At 46.4% G+C, this 18,750-nt stretch overlaps 3 protein-coding genes across 4 annotated transcripts; 1 reads left to right on the plus strand and 2 right to left on the minus strand.

Annotated features, from left to right (window-relative positions):
- LOC110139243 (WAP four-disulfide core domain protein 10A) lies at positions 1 to 1,417 on the plus strand. Its single transcript, XM_020896872.2, has 2 exons — positions 1 to 180; positions 1,103 to 1,417. The coding sequence occupies exons 1-2, from the start codon at positions 93 to 95 to the stop codon at positions 1,249 to 1,251; spliced, it is 237 nt and encodes a 78-aa protein (XP_020752531.2). The 5' UTR covers positions 1 to 92; the 3' UTR covers positions 1,252 to 1,417.
- A 2,658-nt stretch (positions 1,418 to 4,075) lies between these two features.
- WFDC11 (WAP four-disulfide core domain 11) lies at positions 4,076 to 11,482 on the minus strand. Of its 2 annotated transcripts, none has more exons than XM_070471854.1 (4): positions 11,255 to 11,482; positions 6,129 to 6,275; positions 4,681 to 4,822; positions 4,076 to 4,159 (listed from the first exon to the last, which is right to left on the minus strand). In XM_070471854.1, exons 2-4 carry the CDS (start codon positions 6,224 to 6,226, stop codon positions 4,121 to 4,123), a joined length of 279 nt encoding a protein of 92 aa, XP_070327955.1. In that variant the 5' UTR covers positions 6,227 to 6,275; positions 11,255 to 11,482; the 3' UTR covers positions 4,076 to 4,120. The 2 variants fall into 2 exon arrangements, with proteins under 2 accessions (XP_070327955.1, XP_020752530.1); XM_020896871.2 differs by having other exon boundaries at positions 6,129 to 6,278.
- A 5,797-nt stretch (positions 11,483 to 17,279) lies between these two features.
- Positions 17,280 to 18,677, minus strand: WFDC10B (WAP four-disulfide core domain 10B). Its single transcript, XM_070471855.1, has 2 exons — positions 18,516 to 18,677; positions 17,280 to 17,593 (listed from the first exon to the last, which is right to left on the minus strand). The coding sequence occupies exons 1-2, from the start codon at positions 18,601 to 18,603 to the stop codon at positions 17,457 to 17,459; spliced, it is 225 nt and encodes a 74-aa protein (XP_070327956.1). The 5' UTR covers positions 18,604 to 18,677; the 3' UTR covers positions 17,280 to 17,456.
- Between the last annotated feature and the right edge of the window lie 73 nt (positions 18,678 to 18,750).

Here is an 18,750-nt window from a genome sequence, read left to right on the forward strand (position 1 = left end):
GGATCACCTCCCCTTCCTTCCCTTCCCCCTCCCCACTCAGCTGTCCAGGGGAGTCCGGGCCAGACGGAGCGCTCACCACTCCGGCCAGAGTCATGAGAACCCAGGCTCTGCTGTCCATCCTGCTCCTCTGCGTCCTGCTGCTGCAGGCCCGGGGAGGGCAACGCAGCCAGAGGATGAACCGTAGGTGATGGGGGAGGGGGCGGGGAGGGCAGGAGGGGTGACGTGTCCAGTCTAAGGAGAACCTGGGAATTAGAACTTTCTGAAACATCCTATTTGGACCACGGCACTATGAAGACTCTGGTTCTTCCCAAACCACGGTCCTCCAGTCTCTTTATCTGGCTCTGGGAAGAGTGATGGGGGTGGAGGGGGAACCTGCATCTTTTCCTTCCCCATCCCCCAAATCCAGAGACACGTGGTACCTACAATGGGGCAAGATACACCTGAGCGAGAATCAGGTGAGAAAACAAACAACTGTTCTTTGGTTTATGCACACAGCTAACGGCTAAATATACCAAGACGTTCAAGGGAGTAGATGTAGAGTGAAAAACCTCCAGAGCGCAACACTTGGGAAGTATGGGTCAAGTTACAGCTACCTCCGAGGGAGCAGGATGGGGAGAGTGGAAGGGAAGCGCTGAGGGTGCTGTGTGGCTGGGAAGTGGCAGGGATCGTGCAGACAGTGGCAGTATGAGAGCAGAGAGGTGGAAGGGGCAAGTTCACCTTCCTCTCTGGTCCCCGCAGATCGTAGAGAGTAGGGGAGAGTTAGCAGGTCACCCTCACCTTTGTGGAGTTCTCAGGGTTCGGGTGCAGGTTCTGTGGAGGTGATTTGGCCAAGGCCATGACTAGTATGGGAGACGGAGTCCTGTTGCAGGATTATGGAGAGAGTCCAGAACTCCAGGCATCGAGGTCTATTAGGGAAGAGGAGGAGGAGTGGGATTTAAGATACTACCCATCGCCAGGATCTGGTGAAGGGTGGAGGTAAGTTCCCTGAAAAGTTCAAGAGTCATGAGTGGGCCTGTGTCTGGGGTCTTGGAGGAGGCTTTAAGCTTTCGAGAGGTATTCTCGGGGGCCTGGTTCCACTGACCTTTCCTCCGCTCTGTTTCAGAAAAGCAGCCACCCCCAGAAATCAAGCAGTGTGAGAAAAGACCCAAAATATATCTGTGCACAATCCCCTGCACAGATCACCGAGAATGTCAAGCAAATAACATATGCTGCTCAACCTTCTGCGGGAATGTTTGTATGAACATCCTATGAGTCAGAGAGCAGGGGGCCAGGCATCCTGCCTCCGCCAACCGTCTCCGCAGACACTGCCTGCGGCTGAAGACAAGGACATGACCCTGGACACAGGATGTAACAGGAATGCCACCCTGTCCAGCCAGTATCTGAACAACCTGTCCCTGTCAAATAAACCAGAACAAATGTGGAAGGACCTGCCTGGCTCACTCCCAGTGTCTGTGATCATGGAGGACCCAGCACAGACCCCAGAGGGCTCCCCCTTTCTGGGTCCAGGTCTCTGATTTCTCTCCCCTTGTCAAGCTTCTCTGCTCCCCCTCCCCACCTCCCTCCTGCATCCCTGCCAGGCCCCTGCGAGCCCAGCCCCCGCGTTCCTCTGCTCACTGAACCAGGACTCCCAGGGGGAGGACCCGCTCGTGTGCAGCACCTCCTGGTCCTCAGGAGAACATGCCTTGCCTGGAGCCACAAGGGCCAAGTTCAACATGAGATGCCAGGAGGCTAGACCCTGGGGCACAGTGGGGAGGTCCCCGAGAAGGACTCATCTTAAACTTGGTCCACCCCCATCCCATCCTGCTCATTGTCCTTGAGAGGTTCAGGTCACTGTCTCTTTGCAACGAAGACAATTAATCCCAAGGAAGTGAGAGGACATGTCCAAGGTCAAAGCAGAGGGAGAAGTCGTGGGCTGCTTGGAGGAGGAGGTTTCCTCCGTGCTCCCTTCTGCGCCTCCCAGTGAGACGGTCCGCAGGGGCTGAGTCCTGTGCTGTCCCCGCTCCAGCACCAGCGACAGGCTGCTTGTGGAGTGGGGCCCGGCCTGCGACCCCTGAGATACCAGCCCCTTCTTTTAACTGCGTGAGCCCAACCTTTCCTTGTGGCCTCATCTTTCTTCTTTTTTTAATCTGGAGGGAGGAACAGTTGGTTCAGGGTGATGTGGCTAGGATTAACTGGCCTTGGGTCTTGCCACTGATTTCATGGTGAGTCAGTAGAAATTCACCCCTGGGTTAGAGTCCCTGCTACTCTGTGCAGTCACCCCTCCTCTGATGTGGTCCCGGGACTAAGTCCAGAGACCCGGGCACGTGTGTCCAGCTGGGACATGGGGTCAATTGTGAAGCACTCGGCAGGGCAGGCCCTGCTGGAGGCGGGGATGTGGTGTTATGCTCCAGGCCAGTGGTTCCTGCTGAGCATCAGTGAAGGAGACAGGACATGCCTCCATCGACCCAGAGCCTCTGACCCATCTCAGGAGCATCACAGGGCTTCTGGTACTGGAGGGTGTCCTCCAATTCTGCTAAAAGCTGCCCTTGGACAGGGGGGCCCTAGGAAAGAGATCATAATCATAGGTGCCAGGCTGACCTCTTCCTTTCCACAGTCTACCCTGCCCTAGAGAACTCAGAGGCTATACCTAGAATGTTATAGGTAGGAGGAGTGCTTGCCTGGACACCAGAGCTTTTTCTGGTTTTATTGAAATAATTGTGTGCATCTTTATTACATAAAAAGGAAGAGTGGGGGGTCCCTTGGAAGACCTTGAAATTTATGGAGGCAAAGGAAGAAACAAATGCAGATTCTGCTTTGATTTGGGTCTCTAAAAGATCAAGTCCCAGCCTGCAGAGAATTGCAAGTCAGAGCTGATCTGTTTTGAGCCAACCCATCGCCTCATGGCTGCAACGACTTTTGCGTGACTTGTTCTCGTCTCCTGCTCTTCTCTATGTCAAGCATATGAAAGGACTCTAGAAGTATCCTCCTCATCTCATACATCATAATGGTGGTCAGCTCCTGCCTGCTCCATGCTTTGACTGCCCCTAGTGTTCACAGGTGGGTTCATAATGATGCCTTCATCAGCAAGTGTACTCCATCCCACCTCTCATAGCTCTCTGAGTCATAAGCAGACTCAGAATGCCTAATTAAGAAGCTCCAGGAAGATATCTGGAATGCAGACATTGGGGTTAGGTGCTGGGTGCAAGATTTACCACCAAGAAATGCTCATCAGCCCAAGTCTATTGGTTCCTTGCACCATTCCAGGAAGATTTTCTTTCCAGAAGGAGATGTTCTTAAGTCTAAAATAACATTATGTAGGAGTGTGCGTGCATGCATGCTTAGTCACTTCAGTTGTGTCCGACTCTTTGAGACCATATCTACTGTAGTCCACCAGGCTCCTCTGTCCCTGGGATTCTCCAGGCAAGAATACTGGAGTGGGTTGTCATTTCCTTCTCCAGGGGATCTTTCTGACTCAGTGATCAAACCCGTGTCTCCTGCATTGGCAGGCGAGTTCTTTACCACTGAGCCACCAGGGAAGGCCCTGTGTGTGTATATATAGGGTTGACCAAAAAGTTCATTCGGGTTTGTCCATAACATCTTACAGAAAAACCCAAGTGAACTTTTTGACCAACTATATATATATATATAGCTGAACATGAGTTCATCTTGATATCTCTGATTTTAATCCAGTAACCCAGGGTTCATCCTAGCATTTTCTTTTTGCTTATTTCCAACTTCTCTCACAGAAACCTGGCTCTTATCTACCAGTTACTTACCTGTTCAATCTTTCATACCTGTAAAATAGTTTTAGAATTGTTTACCCACATCCTGTGAAAAACAAATTCACCAGAGACCTGCTGTCTGAAAAACTGAAAGAAACGGCTGCTTGCCACTTTCCCACATTAAAATGGCATGTGAGAAATAAGCTTCTGTTCTTGAAGTCCATGATTTAGCCTGTTAGTTCTAAGGTAATCAAATGGGGAAGCAAGATTTGGAAGAGTTGGAAACTTACATACACACTACAACAATAGAGGGGAGTGTGACAATGGCATCCAAGGGTAGTGGAATGGAGTGGGAAAAAAGTCAAGGACCGCTGCTGGCATATGAGTTTATTTGCTCTCAGTCAGAATGAACTGGTGTCTCAGTGGGAGGGTAGAGTTTTAGCTTCTTCAGTGATTAGCTGCAAAAGAAAAAGGTTAGATGCTTAGAGGCTCTGGAAATCTGGGAAGCAAGAATTCATTCCCAAGCTTAATATTATTCATCTTCACCAGACCTTGGAACAAGAATACTTCATGTAACAACAGGAATTGTCCACTTCTGATTTGGAGGAGGGGATGGTATTAGTTCACTGAATAGACGAAGGTAGAAATATGGGACCTGGCTAAACTAAAATGGTTCATGGAAAAGTCTGACTATGGATGCTATGGCTAGAAATCTGGACTAAAAAATAGAAGAACACCAAGCTGTTGAAATATAGAATGAAGACATCACAGGCATTAATTATATATTGAAAGAAACAAGATGCCCCAAGCTGGTATCTTGGTCTATTTGCCAGTGAATTGGCTTTCAGGTTTAGGGGACATGGTCTTTTGCTACATTTGTGCCTAGGATTTGGGATCCCTCTGTTTAGGGATAACAGCATCTGAGAAGAAGGTGAGAATCAGTGATGACACACACCCAAGTGTGCACCTCCAAACTCACTGTATTTTCCCAGCAGATGTTTCCACAGTAGGTCCAGCAGCATGTGTGATTTATTTCTACACATCTAAAGCTTCTAGAACACCTCTTGCTACAGTCTCGGATGGTTGGCTGTCCCCAGCACTCCTCAAGGAACAATTCCCCCCTGAAAATGAGATGAGATGGTAAGACATTGATGGGGCCATATAGACAAGTGTGGGGAGGAAAGTCCTTCATAAGCTTAACAGTTTATGTTAAGCTAGAGGGCCCCTCTAGGGGCTCCTCCTAGAATCCTGGCCCCAAGTCCCCACCAAAGTACCTATCTTCTAAGAAAAATCCCCTTCGTTAGCCTCCTCATTGTATTTTCACTGACCCCATCGCATCTTCACTAACCTCTTAGACTTCTCTGCTCCCCAAGTCCTATAGTGTTGCAGACTTCTGGGTCCTCTTTGAGCATCCTAGAGATAGGACTCCATATACTCCCAGCATTCATATGCCCTCCTATAACAGTTACATCTTTATAATGGGAGATCTCAGAGTCTGAGATAACCTCTACCCTCGTTATCACACCTATTTCATAGCATGGGAAACTAGACCAGGTAGAGTAAGGAATAGATTTGCCTCACTTTCTTCCCCTCCTTGCTGACCCTGCCTTTAATGTAACTCAGCCTCAGGACTTCTCTGGTGGTCCAGTGGTTAAGAATCTGCCTTCCAATGCAGGGGACATGAGTTTGATCCCTGGTTGGGGAACTAAGATCCCACATACTTCAGGGCAACTAAATCTGCATGCCACAACTGGAGAAAAAAAAAAAAATCATCCCATTTAAAAAAAAGTGAAGTAATTCAGCCTCTCTCCAAATTCTTCTCTCTCTCATCTCATCTTCTGGGCCCCCTCCGTTGATTTCATTTTCTCATCATATGGCCCCCAACATTGCTCCACTAAAGACCCATCTCATGTCTCTTTTCCATCTTTTTACATTCTGAAATATCCTACCAATGGTTGGCTTTAACTCAAGCAGTCGTTCCATTGCATTGGACTTCTGAAATATCCTTCCACTAAATTAAGGGTATATATCAAGAAATGCCATTTGGTAATCATCAATGTGCACACAGTTAGAACACAGCGCTTCTGGAAGAATGGGAAAATATGGTAGCTCTGGACTGGTGCCCCCTCTCCTCTGAGATAGCCTGACATGGGAAAATATCATATCCTTATAATTTATGGAATGTATCTAAAAGCTGACAGATACTCATTGATACTTTTAAGGTTGGAAGAAGAAACATTGAAGGATCTCAGCTTGGGAATTTCTTGGATCTCTGTCTATTGAAAAGTATTTATACACAAATGCTCCGACAGGTGATCCAGGGAAGTGAGTCCTGGGTCAGATGCATTAGGCACAATACTTCTTCATTTGTCCAGAAATAAGCACAGCCCCGTCATGCCCTTTTGACCCTCAATCCAGCCTCATCACCTGTTATATCTTTCCTTCACTCCTCCCAGCACAGACAGTAGAAACATACAGAGGAACATCATGAGGAGAGGTGTCCAGAACTTCATGATGCTGACCATATATATACGTCTGAATAGGTGTTGTCAGGAGTTCTTTCCGTCCCAGTTGCTGCTAGAGATCAAAAGACACAAATAAAGAGAGCTGGGAAGCAAGAGGAAATTCTCATGGAATTTCTTTACACTCTGTCCTCTAATTATTCTTCCTTGCCTTCCACCACCCAACCACAGGTATAAACCAATTCTGGATGTTGACTTTGCTAAAAGGTATCTCTCCATCTCAAGTTTCATGCCTTCCTTTTGCAGGAAAACCTTTTTTTTTTTTTAATGTGCTATCTTCCCTTGATTAAAAAATAGCTCAAGGGATTCCTGGTAGTCCAGTGGTTATGAATCTGCCTGCCAACACAGGGGACATGGGTTCGATTCCTGCTCTGGGGAGATCCCACATGCTGCAGGGCAATTAAGCCCATGTGCCACAACTACTGAGCCACCACTCTAGAGCTTGAGTGCCACAAATACTGAAGTCTACATGCCTAGAGCAAGTGCTCCCCAACAAGAGAAGCCACCATGCTGAGAAGCCCACACACTGCAACTAGAGAAAGCCAGCACACAGCAGCGAAGACCAAATGCAGTGAAATAAATAAATAAATCTTTAAAATAATGATAATTCAAATTTAGCTTACAAAACAAGCTTCATGCCTTCCTTTTGCAAGAAAATCTTTTTTTTTTTTTTTTTTTGCACGTGTGTGTTATTTTCCCTTGATTAAAAAAATGACTCAGGGTCTTCCCCGGTGGTCCAGTGGTTAGGAATCAGCCTTCCAATGCAGGGAACTTGGGTTTGATCCCTGGTCAGGAAACTAACTCACATAGCACAACTAGAGAGCCCATAAACTGCAACAAAAGATGAGCGTGGTGCAACTGAGACCCAATACCAAATAAATAAATAGAATATTTTTTAAAAGAAAAAAAAAAGAAAGTGAGTGGTCAGGGAAAGATATCATAGTAAACTAGCTATAAAAGAGATGGATTCAGCCAGATCAAGACAACCACAAGTGAGCAACTCCCATCAGTTGGGTGGGGGAAAACTCAAGCTATGAAACCACCCATGACAGTCAACTTGAAGCAGTACTAAGTCCAGAAAGTACAGACTTCAAGAGTGCAACACTGCCCCCCAGAAAGAGCTGTCCTGACTCCTTTATTCTTGCTCCCACCTCCAAAATGGCTCTTAGCTACCTTCGGGAGTAGAGGAAAGAGAGAGGAAACTGCCTACTCTCTTTCTAGGTGTGGAGGGAACAACCATTTTAATTCAAGCTTAGTGTTTCAGCTGTTGCAACCCAAGCAACAAATGTTTCAACCCAAGCCCAACTATTGCTTCGGCTTAGACTTTTTTCTAAATTTATTATATTATATTTTGAAAAATCTAATAATATGTTACTGGCATATAATATAATATATTATATTTTAAGTTTAAACAGTGACTAGAAAAGTCTAGTTCTATACCCAAGCTCTCATACAGAACCAGGAAATGAAGTAGCTCTTCTGGATATATTTAAATGGGACAAAGGACAAGACTTTCAACATGTTACTAGTAACATTCCCAATGAATATTGATGTTTTGTGTACCAGTAACACAGATCATTGGAGAAGGCAATGGCACCCCACTCCAGTACTCTTGCCTGGAAAATCCCATGGACGGAGGAGCCTGGTGGGCTGCAGTCCGTGAGATCGCGAAGAGTCGGGCATGACTAAGCGACTTCACTTTCACTTTTCACTTTCATGCGTTGGAGAAGGAAATGGCAACCCACTCCAGTGTTCTTGCCTGGAGAATCCCAGGGACGGCGGAACCTGGTGGGCTGCCGTCTATGGGGTCGCACAGAGTCGGACACGACTGAAGCGACTTAGCAGCAGCAGCAGCAACACAGATCATTAATATTTTCCCATGGATCATAAGACATCTGAAAATTTGTGACTTCTCTTCCTTAGGGGGTAAAAATATCATTGGAAACCCCCTTGCAACTGAAATTTGGTTAAATGCATTTGTAGATGTGGAGGTCCTTGGACAAAGGATACTGCCTGTTTGTGTGATTCTCAAACACAGACTCACAGACTTGGAGAAGGAACTTATGGTTACCAGGGGGGAATAGCTAGGGAGTTTGGGATTGACGGATACACACTGCTATATTTAAAGTGGAAGAACTTCCCTGGGGGTCCAGTGTTTAAGATCCCTCGATTCCAGTGCAGAGGGGCGCAGGTTGGATCCCCAGGCTGGGAACTAAGACCCCGTTTGCCCCACATGCCTCATGCTGTGGCCAGAGATTGTTTTTTTTAATTTTTAAAAATTAACACTGATAACCAACAAGGACCTACTGTATAGCACAGGGAACTCTGCTCAATATTATGCAACAATGGGAAAAGAATTTGAAAAAGCATTTTTAAAAAATAAAAGAAAAGAGAGGTAGGATGAATTGGGAGATTGGGATTGATAAATATACTAATATATATACAGATACATGTATAAATGTATAAAACAGATGACTAAGGAGACCCTACTGAAAAGTACAAGGCACTCTACTCCAGGCTCTGTGGTGACCTAAATGATCTGAATGGAATAAAGAGCTGTACATATATACATATATATATATATATAGTTGATGTACTTTGATGAACAGAAGAAACTAACGCAACATTGTAAAGTGACTATACCTCAAATTTTTTTAAGTACAATTTAATGTTATCAATAACAGCTGCGGTTTCTCATACCCTTAAAGAGTTAGACATAAAGGAACCTAGAGACACATAACTCTAAAATGTTTAATTATATTAAAAAAATTGGTTTATTTTACCAACAGGATATACATCCTGTCTTATCACTAGGAGGGAAATTCTCTCCCACTTGACACCACACTGAAAACTGTCAGTGTGGTATAGACAGTAAATTCCTGTGACTCTCTGTCTCTGGAGTCAGAGATTCAAATTCCTGTGAATTCCCAACCCCAACATGCCTCATTTAATATAAGCTATGTGTTTGGCTAATCATCTAATTTCTCAAAGACTCAGTTTCCCTGGATGTATTATTCTTGGGCTCCAAAATCACTGTAGATGGTGACTGCAGCCATGAAGTTAAAAGATGTTTTCTCCTTGGAGGAAAAGCTAGACAGCAATAGACAGCAATAGACAAACCTAGACAGCATATTAAAAAGCAGAGACATCACTTTGCTGACAAAGGTCTGTATAGTCAAAGCTATGGCTTTTCCAGTAAATGGATGTGAGAGTTGGACCATAAAGAAGGCTGAGCGTGAAAAACTGATGCTTTTGAACTGTGGTGTTGGAGAAGACTCTTGAGAGTCCCTTGGACTGACAAAGAGATCAAAAGAGTTAATCCTAAAGGAAATCAATCTTGAATGTTCATTGGAAGGACTCATGCTGAAGTTGAAGCTTCAATAGTTTGGCTACCTGATGCAAAGAGCTGACTCACTGGAAAAGATCCTGATGCTGGAAAAGATCCAAGGCAGGAGGAGAAGGAGATGACAGAGGATGAGATGGTTGGATGGCATCACCGACTCAATGGACATGAGTTTGAGCTAGCTCCGGGAGATGGTGAAGGACCAGGAAGCCTGGCATGCTTCTGTGGGGTTGCAAAGAGTCTGACATGACTGAGCGACTGAACAATATGCGGATGATATATCCACATAGCAAGCGTTGACTGTATGAAGCACTAGCAAAAAAATTTAAGTTTTAAAAATTAAAAAATAAAGCCTCTTGGCATATGTTACAAATTATAAAATAGGAAAAGATAGAAAATTTGAGGGATTTCCCTGGTGGTCCAGTGGCAGACTTTGCCTTCTGATGCAAAGGGGTTTGGATTCAGTCCCTGGTTGTGGAGCTAGATCCCACAGGCCTTGTGGCCAAAAAATCAAAACATAAATAAAAGAAGCAATATTGTAACAAATTCAATAAAAATACTTTTAAAAAATGGTCCACATAAAAAAAAATCTGTTAAAAAATAATAAAATAAAAATTGAGGCACATAGACTGTTAGCTGGGTTGCCTTTAACTTCTAAAAATCTGTTATTTGGAAATGATTTCAAAATTACAAGAGTAAGGCTAGTCAAAGAACTTCTACATACTATTTACTCAGATTCACCTATTTTAAGAATTTACCCCAATTGCTTTCTCTCTCTCTAGCATGTGTGTGTGTGTGTGTGTGTGTGTGTGTATATATATAGCTGAACCATTTGAGGGTAAGTAGATACATTATTGGAGAAGGCAATGGCACCCCACTCCAGTACTCTTGCCTGGAAAATCCCATGGATGGAGGAGCCTGGTGGGCTGCAGTCCATGAGGTCACTAAGAGTCGGACACGACTGAGCGACTTCACTTTCATTTTTTTCTTTCATGCGCTCGAGAAGGAAATGGCAACCCACTCCAGTGTTCTTGCCTGGAGAATCCCAGGGACGGGGGAGCCTGGTGGGCTGCCGTCTATGGGGTCGCACAGAGTCAGACATGACTGAAGTGACTTAGCAGCAGCAGCAGATAAATAATGGTCCTTTTTTAGGAATAATACTTCAATGAGTATTAACAATAGGAACATTCTCTTCTGTGATCACAGTACAACTCTCAGCTTCACTAAAATTAACATTTCTAAAATCTTTTAATCGAATCTACCATCAGTATCCCACTGTGTAAATTCACCCAACAATGCCCTTTGTCTTTTATGAGGTTGAAATTTTTGACGACGCTAAACAATTTTTTCTTTTAATTAAACATTCCTCATGTGGGGTTTGTTTCTAATTTCTTCATGATTAGGTGCAGGTCACACGTTCTCCCTGAGACTACTCTGAAGACAATACATAATGGCCTATGTATTGCAGACAATACATAGTGTCCTGTGTATTGTAGACTGTACATAGTGACACAGTGTCCATCTGTCTCATCTTTCTCTTACTTTCCCCATTTGAACATCAAGGACGATTACTTCTTTTCTAGAGGGATAGTGTTGTTTTAATCTGGGAGCATGATTTGGACACAAGCCACAAATGAAAGCATTTTCAGGCTCACATTTCCAGCCCCAAGATTCTGATCTTCACTTACCTCTGAAGTTGTTCGAGTTGGAGATGCTGGTATTTATATGACTGATGGCTCTTCTTTCTGGTCTGTGCAAACTGCCAAACCCTTGCACAGGGGGAATCTGATGAGCAGAACAGAGCTCAAAGGTTCAGAATGTAATCATGGTTCTGGTTGTGGCAGATCTGGGAGTTCTGCCAGTAAGTTGGGTACATATAGAACATTGTCCCCAAATTTCTGTAAAAAGTACTCAAGGAGTACTTTTTTTTGTCTCTTTGTGCTGCAGGTAATGCAGGTAAAAGTCAAACACTGGAGAACTGCAGGAGTCTCCCCTCCCCCAACACACACATTTCCTGGATGTCTGTGATTGTATGGGTAGTGAAGGATCTGAGTATCTCTTTTTTTCTAACATTAGTGTAATGACTTTTGTAACATCCTATCCGTCTCTATGTTAACTTCTCCACGGTTAGCATTAGCCTAACACTACCTGAGCACAATGTCCTGTGGGTTTTGAGCTACTGAAAAAACAGACCTCTGCCAAGAGAGCTTGGAAAGGCCACCCAATACGGAGATTTACAACACAGACTTAACCTGGATTCAAATTCTAGTTCCCACTTACTTTGGGTGAGTCACTAATCTTCTCCATGCATCAATTTCCTCATTGACAAAGTGGATTAATAGCGGTGCTTTCCTCATAGGGTTATTGTGAGGGTTCCATGTATGATTATCTGTTAAGCACTTAGAACCAATGTCTGAAATACAGGCAGTGATTGCAGGTTAGTTACATCAACAAATGAGAGTGTTACCCAATGAAGTGTCAAGCATCACCCAGTTTAATACCAAATTTACTGTCAGTATTTAACATGTATTAGCTAGTACTCTCAATGACCCTATGAGTTTAGTACTATCATTCCTATTTTACAGATACAGAAACTGAGACACAGAGGAGTTAAGCAACTCCTTGAAGTTCTTAAGGGCAAGATATAAATAAATAAATAAGAAACTAAGTAAGTAAATAGACACAGCCTAATTGTGGCTATCTCATTTTAGCTGTTTTCAGAAAATCCATACAGATCAATAAGGAGCAAATAAATCACTCCACACATAACCGTCAGCCTAGTGAGGAAATAGAGAATGTTACAAATTTGAATCTGTCAGGAGAGAAATAAACACCCCAATTCAGCAGATGCGGTGTCAGAGTCCATGTCTGTGCGTGCGTGCTTAGTCACTCGGTCACGTCCAACTCTTAGAGACCCCATGGACTGTAGCCCATGAGGATCCTCTGTCGATGGGATTTTTCAAGCAAGAATACTGGACTAGGTTGCCATCTCCTTCTCCAGGGGATCTTCCCGACCCAGAGATCGAACCTGCGTCTCTTGTGTCACAGGCGGATTCTTTACCCGCTGAACCATCAAGGAAGCGGAGACATAGGAAGACCACAGAGACGGGATGCCTGGAAATGAGGCAGGGGCACTGGGCTTCACACAGGACACAGGTAAGATAACCCTCAGAAAAGGAGTCTGAACGCAAACAGAGGAATACTGAGAACAAGGCTGACATCTACAGTAGATCCCTGGATCCTGAAAATCAAAAGGAGAGGTGCAAGTGCAGGAAACCCTAAACAGGCAAACACAGGAAGACACCATTTCTCAGAGTGCCAACAGTGACACAGAAACGGCAGGACCTCTTGTGGACTTAGAGGCCGTGGGAAAGAAGGAAGCTAGAGGAAGTCAGTGGGTCCTCAGAGTCCAAACACCTGGTTATACAGGTGACTCATTTCCTCTGGAGCCGATCAAGCCCAGTCTCGTTTATACCATTTCCATTTGCCAGGGAACCGCCTCTATGCACTGCCCCCTATTTTGAGACTTCATAGATCAGATAACCCCCAAGTTGTGATGGAACCTTCCAGTTGCAGAGTGGTTTGATATTCCCTGGTTAGACATGGTCTTTACCAGGGTTTGCTAGCAAGGAAAAAGCTGCTTCAAAAATGGAAACTATCTGACAACAGAAGAGAAAGTCTGACCTCAATACAGGTGTGTATTCTTTGATTCTCCTACTGGAACTTGCAAAGAGACCAGTCAGCATCTTAACCAACCACAGACACTTTGTATACTGCATGTGCTAGGAGGCAAGACCCAAGGGGCAGGCAACTTGCAAAATATCCTGGCCCTGTTGCAGAAATATTCCTTAATCTGGATTCCACTCAAAACTAGCAGCCTTGGACTCCCCTGGTGGTCCAGTGGATGAGAATCTGCCTGTCAGTGCAGGGGACATGGGTTCAATCCCCTGTCTGGGAAGGTTCCACATGCCGCGGAGCAATTAAGCCTGTGTTCTAGAGCCGAAGAGCCACAACTACTGAACCAGCACGCTGCAAGTACTGAAGCCCATGCGCCTATAACCAGTGCTCTGCAACAAGAGAAGTCACTGCAATGAGAAGCCCATGCACAGCAGCAAAGAGCAGCCCCCAATCGCTGCAACTAGAGAAAGCCCACGTGTGGCTCTGAAGACCCAGTGCAGCCAAAAATAAAAATCAATGAATTAATTATCTTAAAAAACTATCAGCCTTATGTTCCCCCAGAAAGTCAATGAGAGCAGAGTGCCCCCAGAGTGGCCTTTATTGTCTCCAAAATCCAAACAGCTCCACCAAGGAAGATCCCTGGTGGTGCAGTAGTTAGGACTCGGTGCTTTCATTGTTGTGGTCTGGGTTCAGTCCCTAGTTAGGGAGCTAAGATCCTGCAAGCTGTGTGTCATGGCCAAAAACCAAAGCAACAACAACAAAACAAGGAGCCCCACTGTGTCTTTCTTCACGGTGGGCAGCAGAAGGTGCAGCAGCTTGTCTGCTGCCTCAGAGGGACTTTCCTATACGCCTGGACAGCTAGATCTCTGGAAATGTTACCAGCAGAGCAAGTCCTGGACTCTTGTCAGGTGTCAGGCTACTGTCAGTCTGGACTGTTGCCCCACCCTCTGGCATGCAAGTGCTAAAGCACCTAGGATGCCTGCTATTTCCATTCTCTATGGCCAGTGAGCAGAGTGTCATATGTGTGATGAATCCTCCGTGATGGTCCATGGAATACCAAGGGATCAAAGTCTTTTCAGACTATGAAGTCAAAAGCCCAAAGACAAACACATGAAAAGATGCTCAACATCACTCATTATCAGAGAAATGCAAATCAAAACCTCAATGAGGTACCAATACACGCCAGTCAGGATGGCTGCTATCCAAAAGTCTATAAGAAATAAATGCTGGAGAGGGTGTGGAGAAAAGGGAACCTTCTTACACTGTTGGTGGGAATGCAAACTAGTACAGCCACTATGGAGAACAGTGTGGAGATTCCTTAAAAAACTGGAAATAGAACTACCATGTGACCCAGCAATCCCACTCCTGGGCATACACACCAAGGAAACCAGATCTGAAAGAGACACATGCACCCCAATGTTCATCGCAGCACTGTTTACAATTGCCAGGATATGAAAGCAATCTAGATGCCCATCAGCAGATGAATGGATGAGGAAGCTGTGGTACATATACACCATGGAATATTACTCAGCCATTAAAAAGAATTCATTTGAATCAGTTCTAATGAGATGGGTGAAACTGGAGCCCATTATACAGAGTGAAGTAAGCCAGAAAGATAAAGACCAATACAGTATACTAACACATATATATGGAATTTAAAAAGATGGTAACGATAACCCTATATGCAAGACAGAAAAAGAGACACACATGCACGGAACAGACTTTTAGACTGTGGGAGAAGGCAAGGGTGGAATGTTCTGAGAGAATAGCACTGAAACAAGTATACTATCAAGGATGAAACAGATCACCAGCCCAGGTTGGATGCATGAGACAAGTGCTCAGGGCTAGTGCAATGGGAAGACCCAGAGGGATGGGATGGAGAGGGAGGCAGGAGAGGGGATCAGGAAGGGGAACACATGTAAATCCATGGCTGATTCATGTCAATGTATAGCAAAAACTACTATGATATTGTAAAGTAATTAGCCTCCAACTAATAAAAATAAATGGGGGGGATCATAAAAAAGAAAAAAAGCCCAAAGAGATGAATTAGTCATTAAGTAAGACACCAAGGGTCTATTGCTAGGTCTGTACATGGGAGAAAGCTACTTCCGATTATCTTGGTTGATAGGAACGAGAGGTAAAAATTTGCTAGGGGAAACTCTGGAACTTGAGAGGAGAACAAATCACGTAATAAATAAATATATAGAGAGACAGACAGACAATAGATAATGAATGAATGAATAAGGCATGGCAACCACGAGCCCATGTGTTTGTCACAAACAGATCACTCCTGATCTGCGATTTTCTGTAGGCAGGGACTTGACCTTTTGGAGACCCAGATCATGGCAAAGTCTGCATTGGTTTCCTCCTTTGTCTCCACAGATTTCCATGTCTTCCAAGGGACCCCCCACTCCTCCCTTTTATATAATAAAGAGGCCATTGTTTATTCTAATAAAAACAGAAATGAAGTGGTATCCGGGCAAGCACTCCTCTTTCCTAGCCATAGCATTCTAGGTGTGGCCTCTGAGTTCTTTAGAGCAGGATGGACTGTCCAGAGAGGGTCAGGGTACCAGTCACCACAGGGAGAAGTGCAGCTGCTTCCAGTAAATTCATGGTGCATGGTGTTCACCAGTGGTAAGGAATAGGTCAGCCTGGTACCTGTGATACAACAATGAAGTAGGACACAATGTCCACGGGAGGTCATTCACCATGTGGCCCTGGGCAGGTGATTTTGCCTCTCCTAACAGTCTGTCCCAGGGTGTTTGAGGGGATTGTCAAACATTGGGAAAATGCTTGTAGAGTGAGATTATCTGAGGAAGGACCACATAAGAACTCCTATAGAGCATGCCCTTAGCACCCAACTACCTCCAATAATGTCTGAGTTGCTAGTGGATCATGATCTCTTTCCTAAGGCCCCCTTGTCCAAGGGCAGCTCTTAGAGGAAGTGGAGGACACCCTCCAGTACCAGAAGCCCTGTGATGCTCCTGAGATGGGTCAGAGGCTCTGGGTCGATGGAGGCATGTCCTGTCTCCTTCACTGATGCTCAGCAGGAACCACTGGCCTGGAGCATAACACCACATCCCCGCCTCCAGCAGGGCCTACCCTCCCGAGTGCTTCACAAAGGACCCCATGTCCCAGCTGGACACACGTGCCCGGGTCTCTGGACTTAGTCCCGGGACCACATCAGAGGAGGGGTGACTGCACAGAGTAGCAGGGACTCTGGACCCCAGGGGTGAATTTCTACTGACTCACCATGAAATCAGGGGCAAGACCCAAGGTATCCTGTGCCAGTTAATCCTAGCCACATCACCCTGAACCAACTGTTCCTCCCTCCAGATTAAAAAAAGAAGAAAGATGAGGCCACAAGGAAAGGTTGGGCTCACGCAGTTAAAAGAAGGGGCTGGGGTCTCAGGGGTCGCAGGCCGGGCCCCACTCCACGAGCAGCCTGTCGCTGGTGCTGGAGCGGGGACAGCACAGGACTCAGCCCCTGCGGACCGTCTCACTGGGATGCGCAGAAGGGAACACAGAGGAAACCTCCTCCTCCAAGCAGCCCACGACTTCTCCCTCTGCTTTGACCTTGGACATGTCCTCTCACTTCCTTGGGATTCATTTTCTTCGTTGCAAAGAGACAGTGACCTGAACCTCTCAAGGACGATGAGCAGGATGGGATGGGGGTGGACCAAGTTTAAGATGAGTCCTTCTCGGGGACCTCCCCAACTGTGCCCCAGGGTCTAGCCTCCTGGCATCTCATGTTGAACTTGGCCCTTGTGGCTCCAGGCGAGGCATGTTCTCCTGAGGACCAGGAGGTGCCGCACACGAGTGGGTCCTCCCCCTGGGAGTCCTGGTTCAGTGAGCAGAGGAACACGGGGGCTGGGCTCGCAGGGGCCTGGCAGGGATGCAGGAGGGAGGTGGGGAGGGGGAGCAGAGAAGCTTGACAAGGGGAGAGAAATCAGAGACCTGGACCCAGAAAGGGGGAGCCCTCTGGGGTCTGTGCTGGGTCCTCCATGATCACAGACACCGGGAGTGAGCCAGGCAGGTCCTTCCACATTTGTTCTGGTTTATTTGACAGGGACAGGTTGTTCAGGTACTGGCTGGACAGGGTGGCATTCCTGTTACATCCTGTGTCCAGGGTCAGGTCCTTGTCTTCAGCCGCAGGCAGTGTCTGTGAAGACGATTGGCGGGGGCAGGATGCCTGGCCCCCTGCTCTCTGACTCATAGGATGTTCATACAAACATTCCCGCAGAAGGTTGAGCAGCATACGGTATTTTGTGGACAGTGCTGGAAGTATGAACAGTGGTTCTCACAAGTAAACTCTTTGGGTCGCTTCGTACAGGCTTTAGCTTTGAGATCTAAAAAGAACAGGAGGAGAAGCAGGGTCAATGGAACCAGCCTCCACAGAACACTCCTCTCTAGTTGAAAGCCTCCCCAGAGAACTGAGACCTCAAAATTTACTCAGGAGAAACTTGGACTTTTCAGGGAACTCACCTCTGCCCTTCACCAGATCCTGGTGATGGGTAGTATCTTAAATCCCACTCCTCCTACTCTTCCCCAATAGACCTCGATGCCTGGACTTCTGACTCTCTCCATAATCCTGCAACAGGACTCCGTCTCCCATACTAGTCATAGCTTTGGCCAAATCACCTCCACAGAACCTGCACCCGAACCCTGAGAACTCCGCAAAGGCGAGGGTGACCTGCTAACTCTCCCCTACTCTCCACGATCTGCAGGGACCAGAGAGGAAGGTGAATTTGCCCCTCCATCCTCTCTCTCCTCTCATACTGCCACTGTCTGCACAATCCCTGCCGCTTCCCAGCTACACAGCACCCTCAGTGTTTCCCTTCCCCTCTCCCCATCCTGCTCCCTCTGAGATAAATTTATCTTGACCCTTGCACCCCAAATGTTGCTCTCCCATGTACTTTCATTCTACACCTACTCCCCTGAATGTCTCGGTATGTTTACCTGTCACCTGTGTGCATAAACCAAAGAACAGTTGTTTGTTTTCACCTGATGCTCGCTCAGGTGTATCTTGCCCCATTGTAGGTACCACTTGTCTCTGGATTTGGGGGATGGGGAATGAAAAGACGCAGGTCCCCCTCCACCCCCATCACTCTTCCAAGAGCCAGATAAAGAGACTGGAGGACAGTGGTTTGGGAAGAACCAGAGTCTTCATAGTGCCGTGGTCCAAATAGGATGTTTCAGAACGTTCTAATTCCCAGGTTCTCCTTAGACTGGACACGTCGCCCCTCCCCCCCCCCCCCCCCCATCACCTACGGTTCATCCTCTGGCTGCGTTGCCCTCCCCGGGCCTGCAGCAGCAGGACGCAGAGGAGCAGGATGGACAGCAGAGCCTGGGTTCTCATGACTCTGGCCGGAGTGGTGAGCGCTCCGTCTGGCCCGGACTCCCCTGGACAGCTGAGTGGGGAGGGGGAAGGGAAGGAAGGGGAGGTGATCCTGGGCTCCTCGCTGCCTCCCCTGGCCAAGCCGGGGCAGAGCAAGGAGCCCTTGTT

Source organism: Odocoileus virginianus, chromosome 9, assembly GCF_023699985.2.
Source record: "Odocoileus virginianus isolate 20LAN1187 ecotype Illinois chromosome 9, Ovbor_1.2, whole genome shotgun sequence".
NCBI classification, from domain to species: Eukaryota; Metazoa; Chordata; class Mammalia; order Artiodactyla; family Cervidae; genus Odocoileus; species Odocoileus virginianus.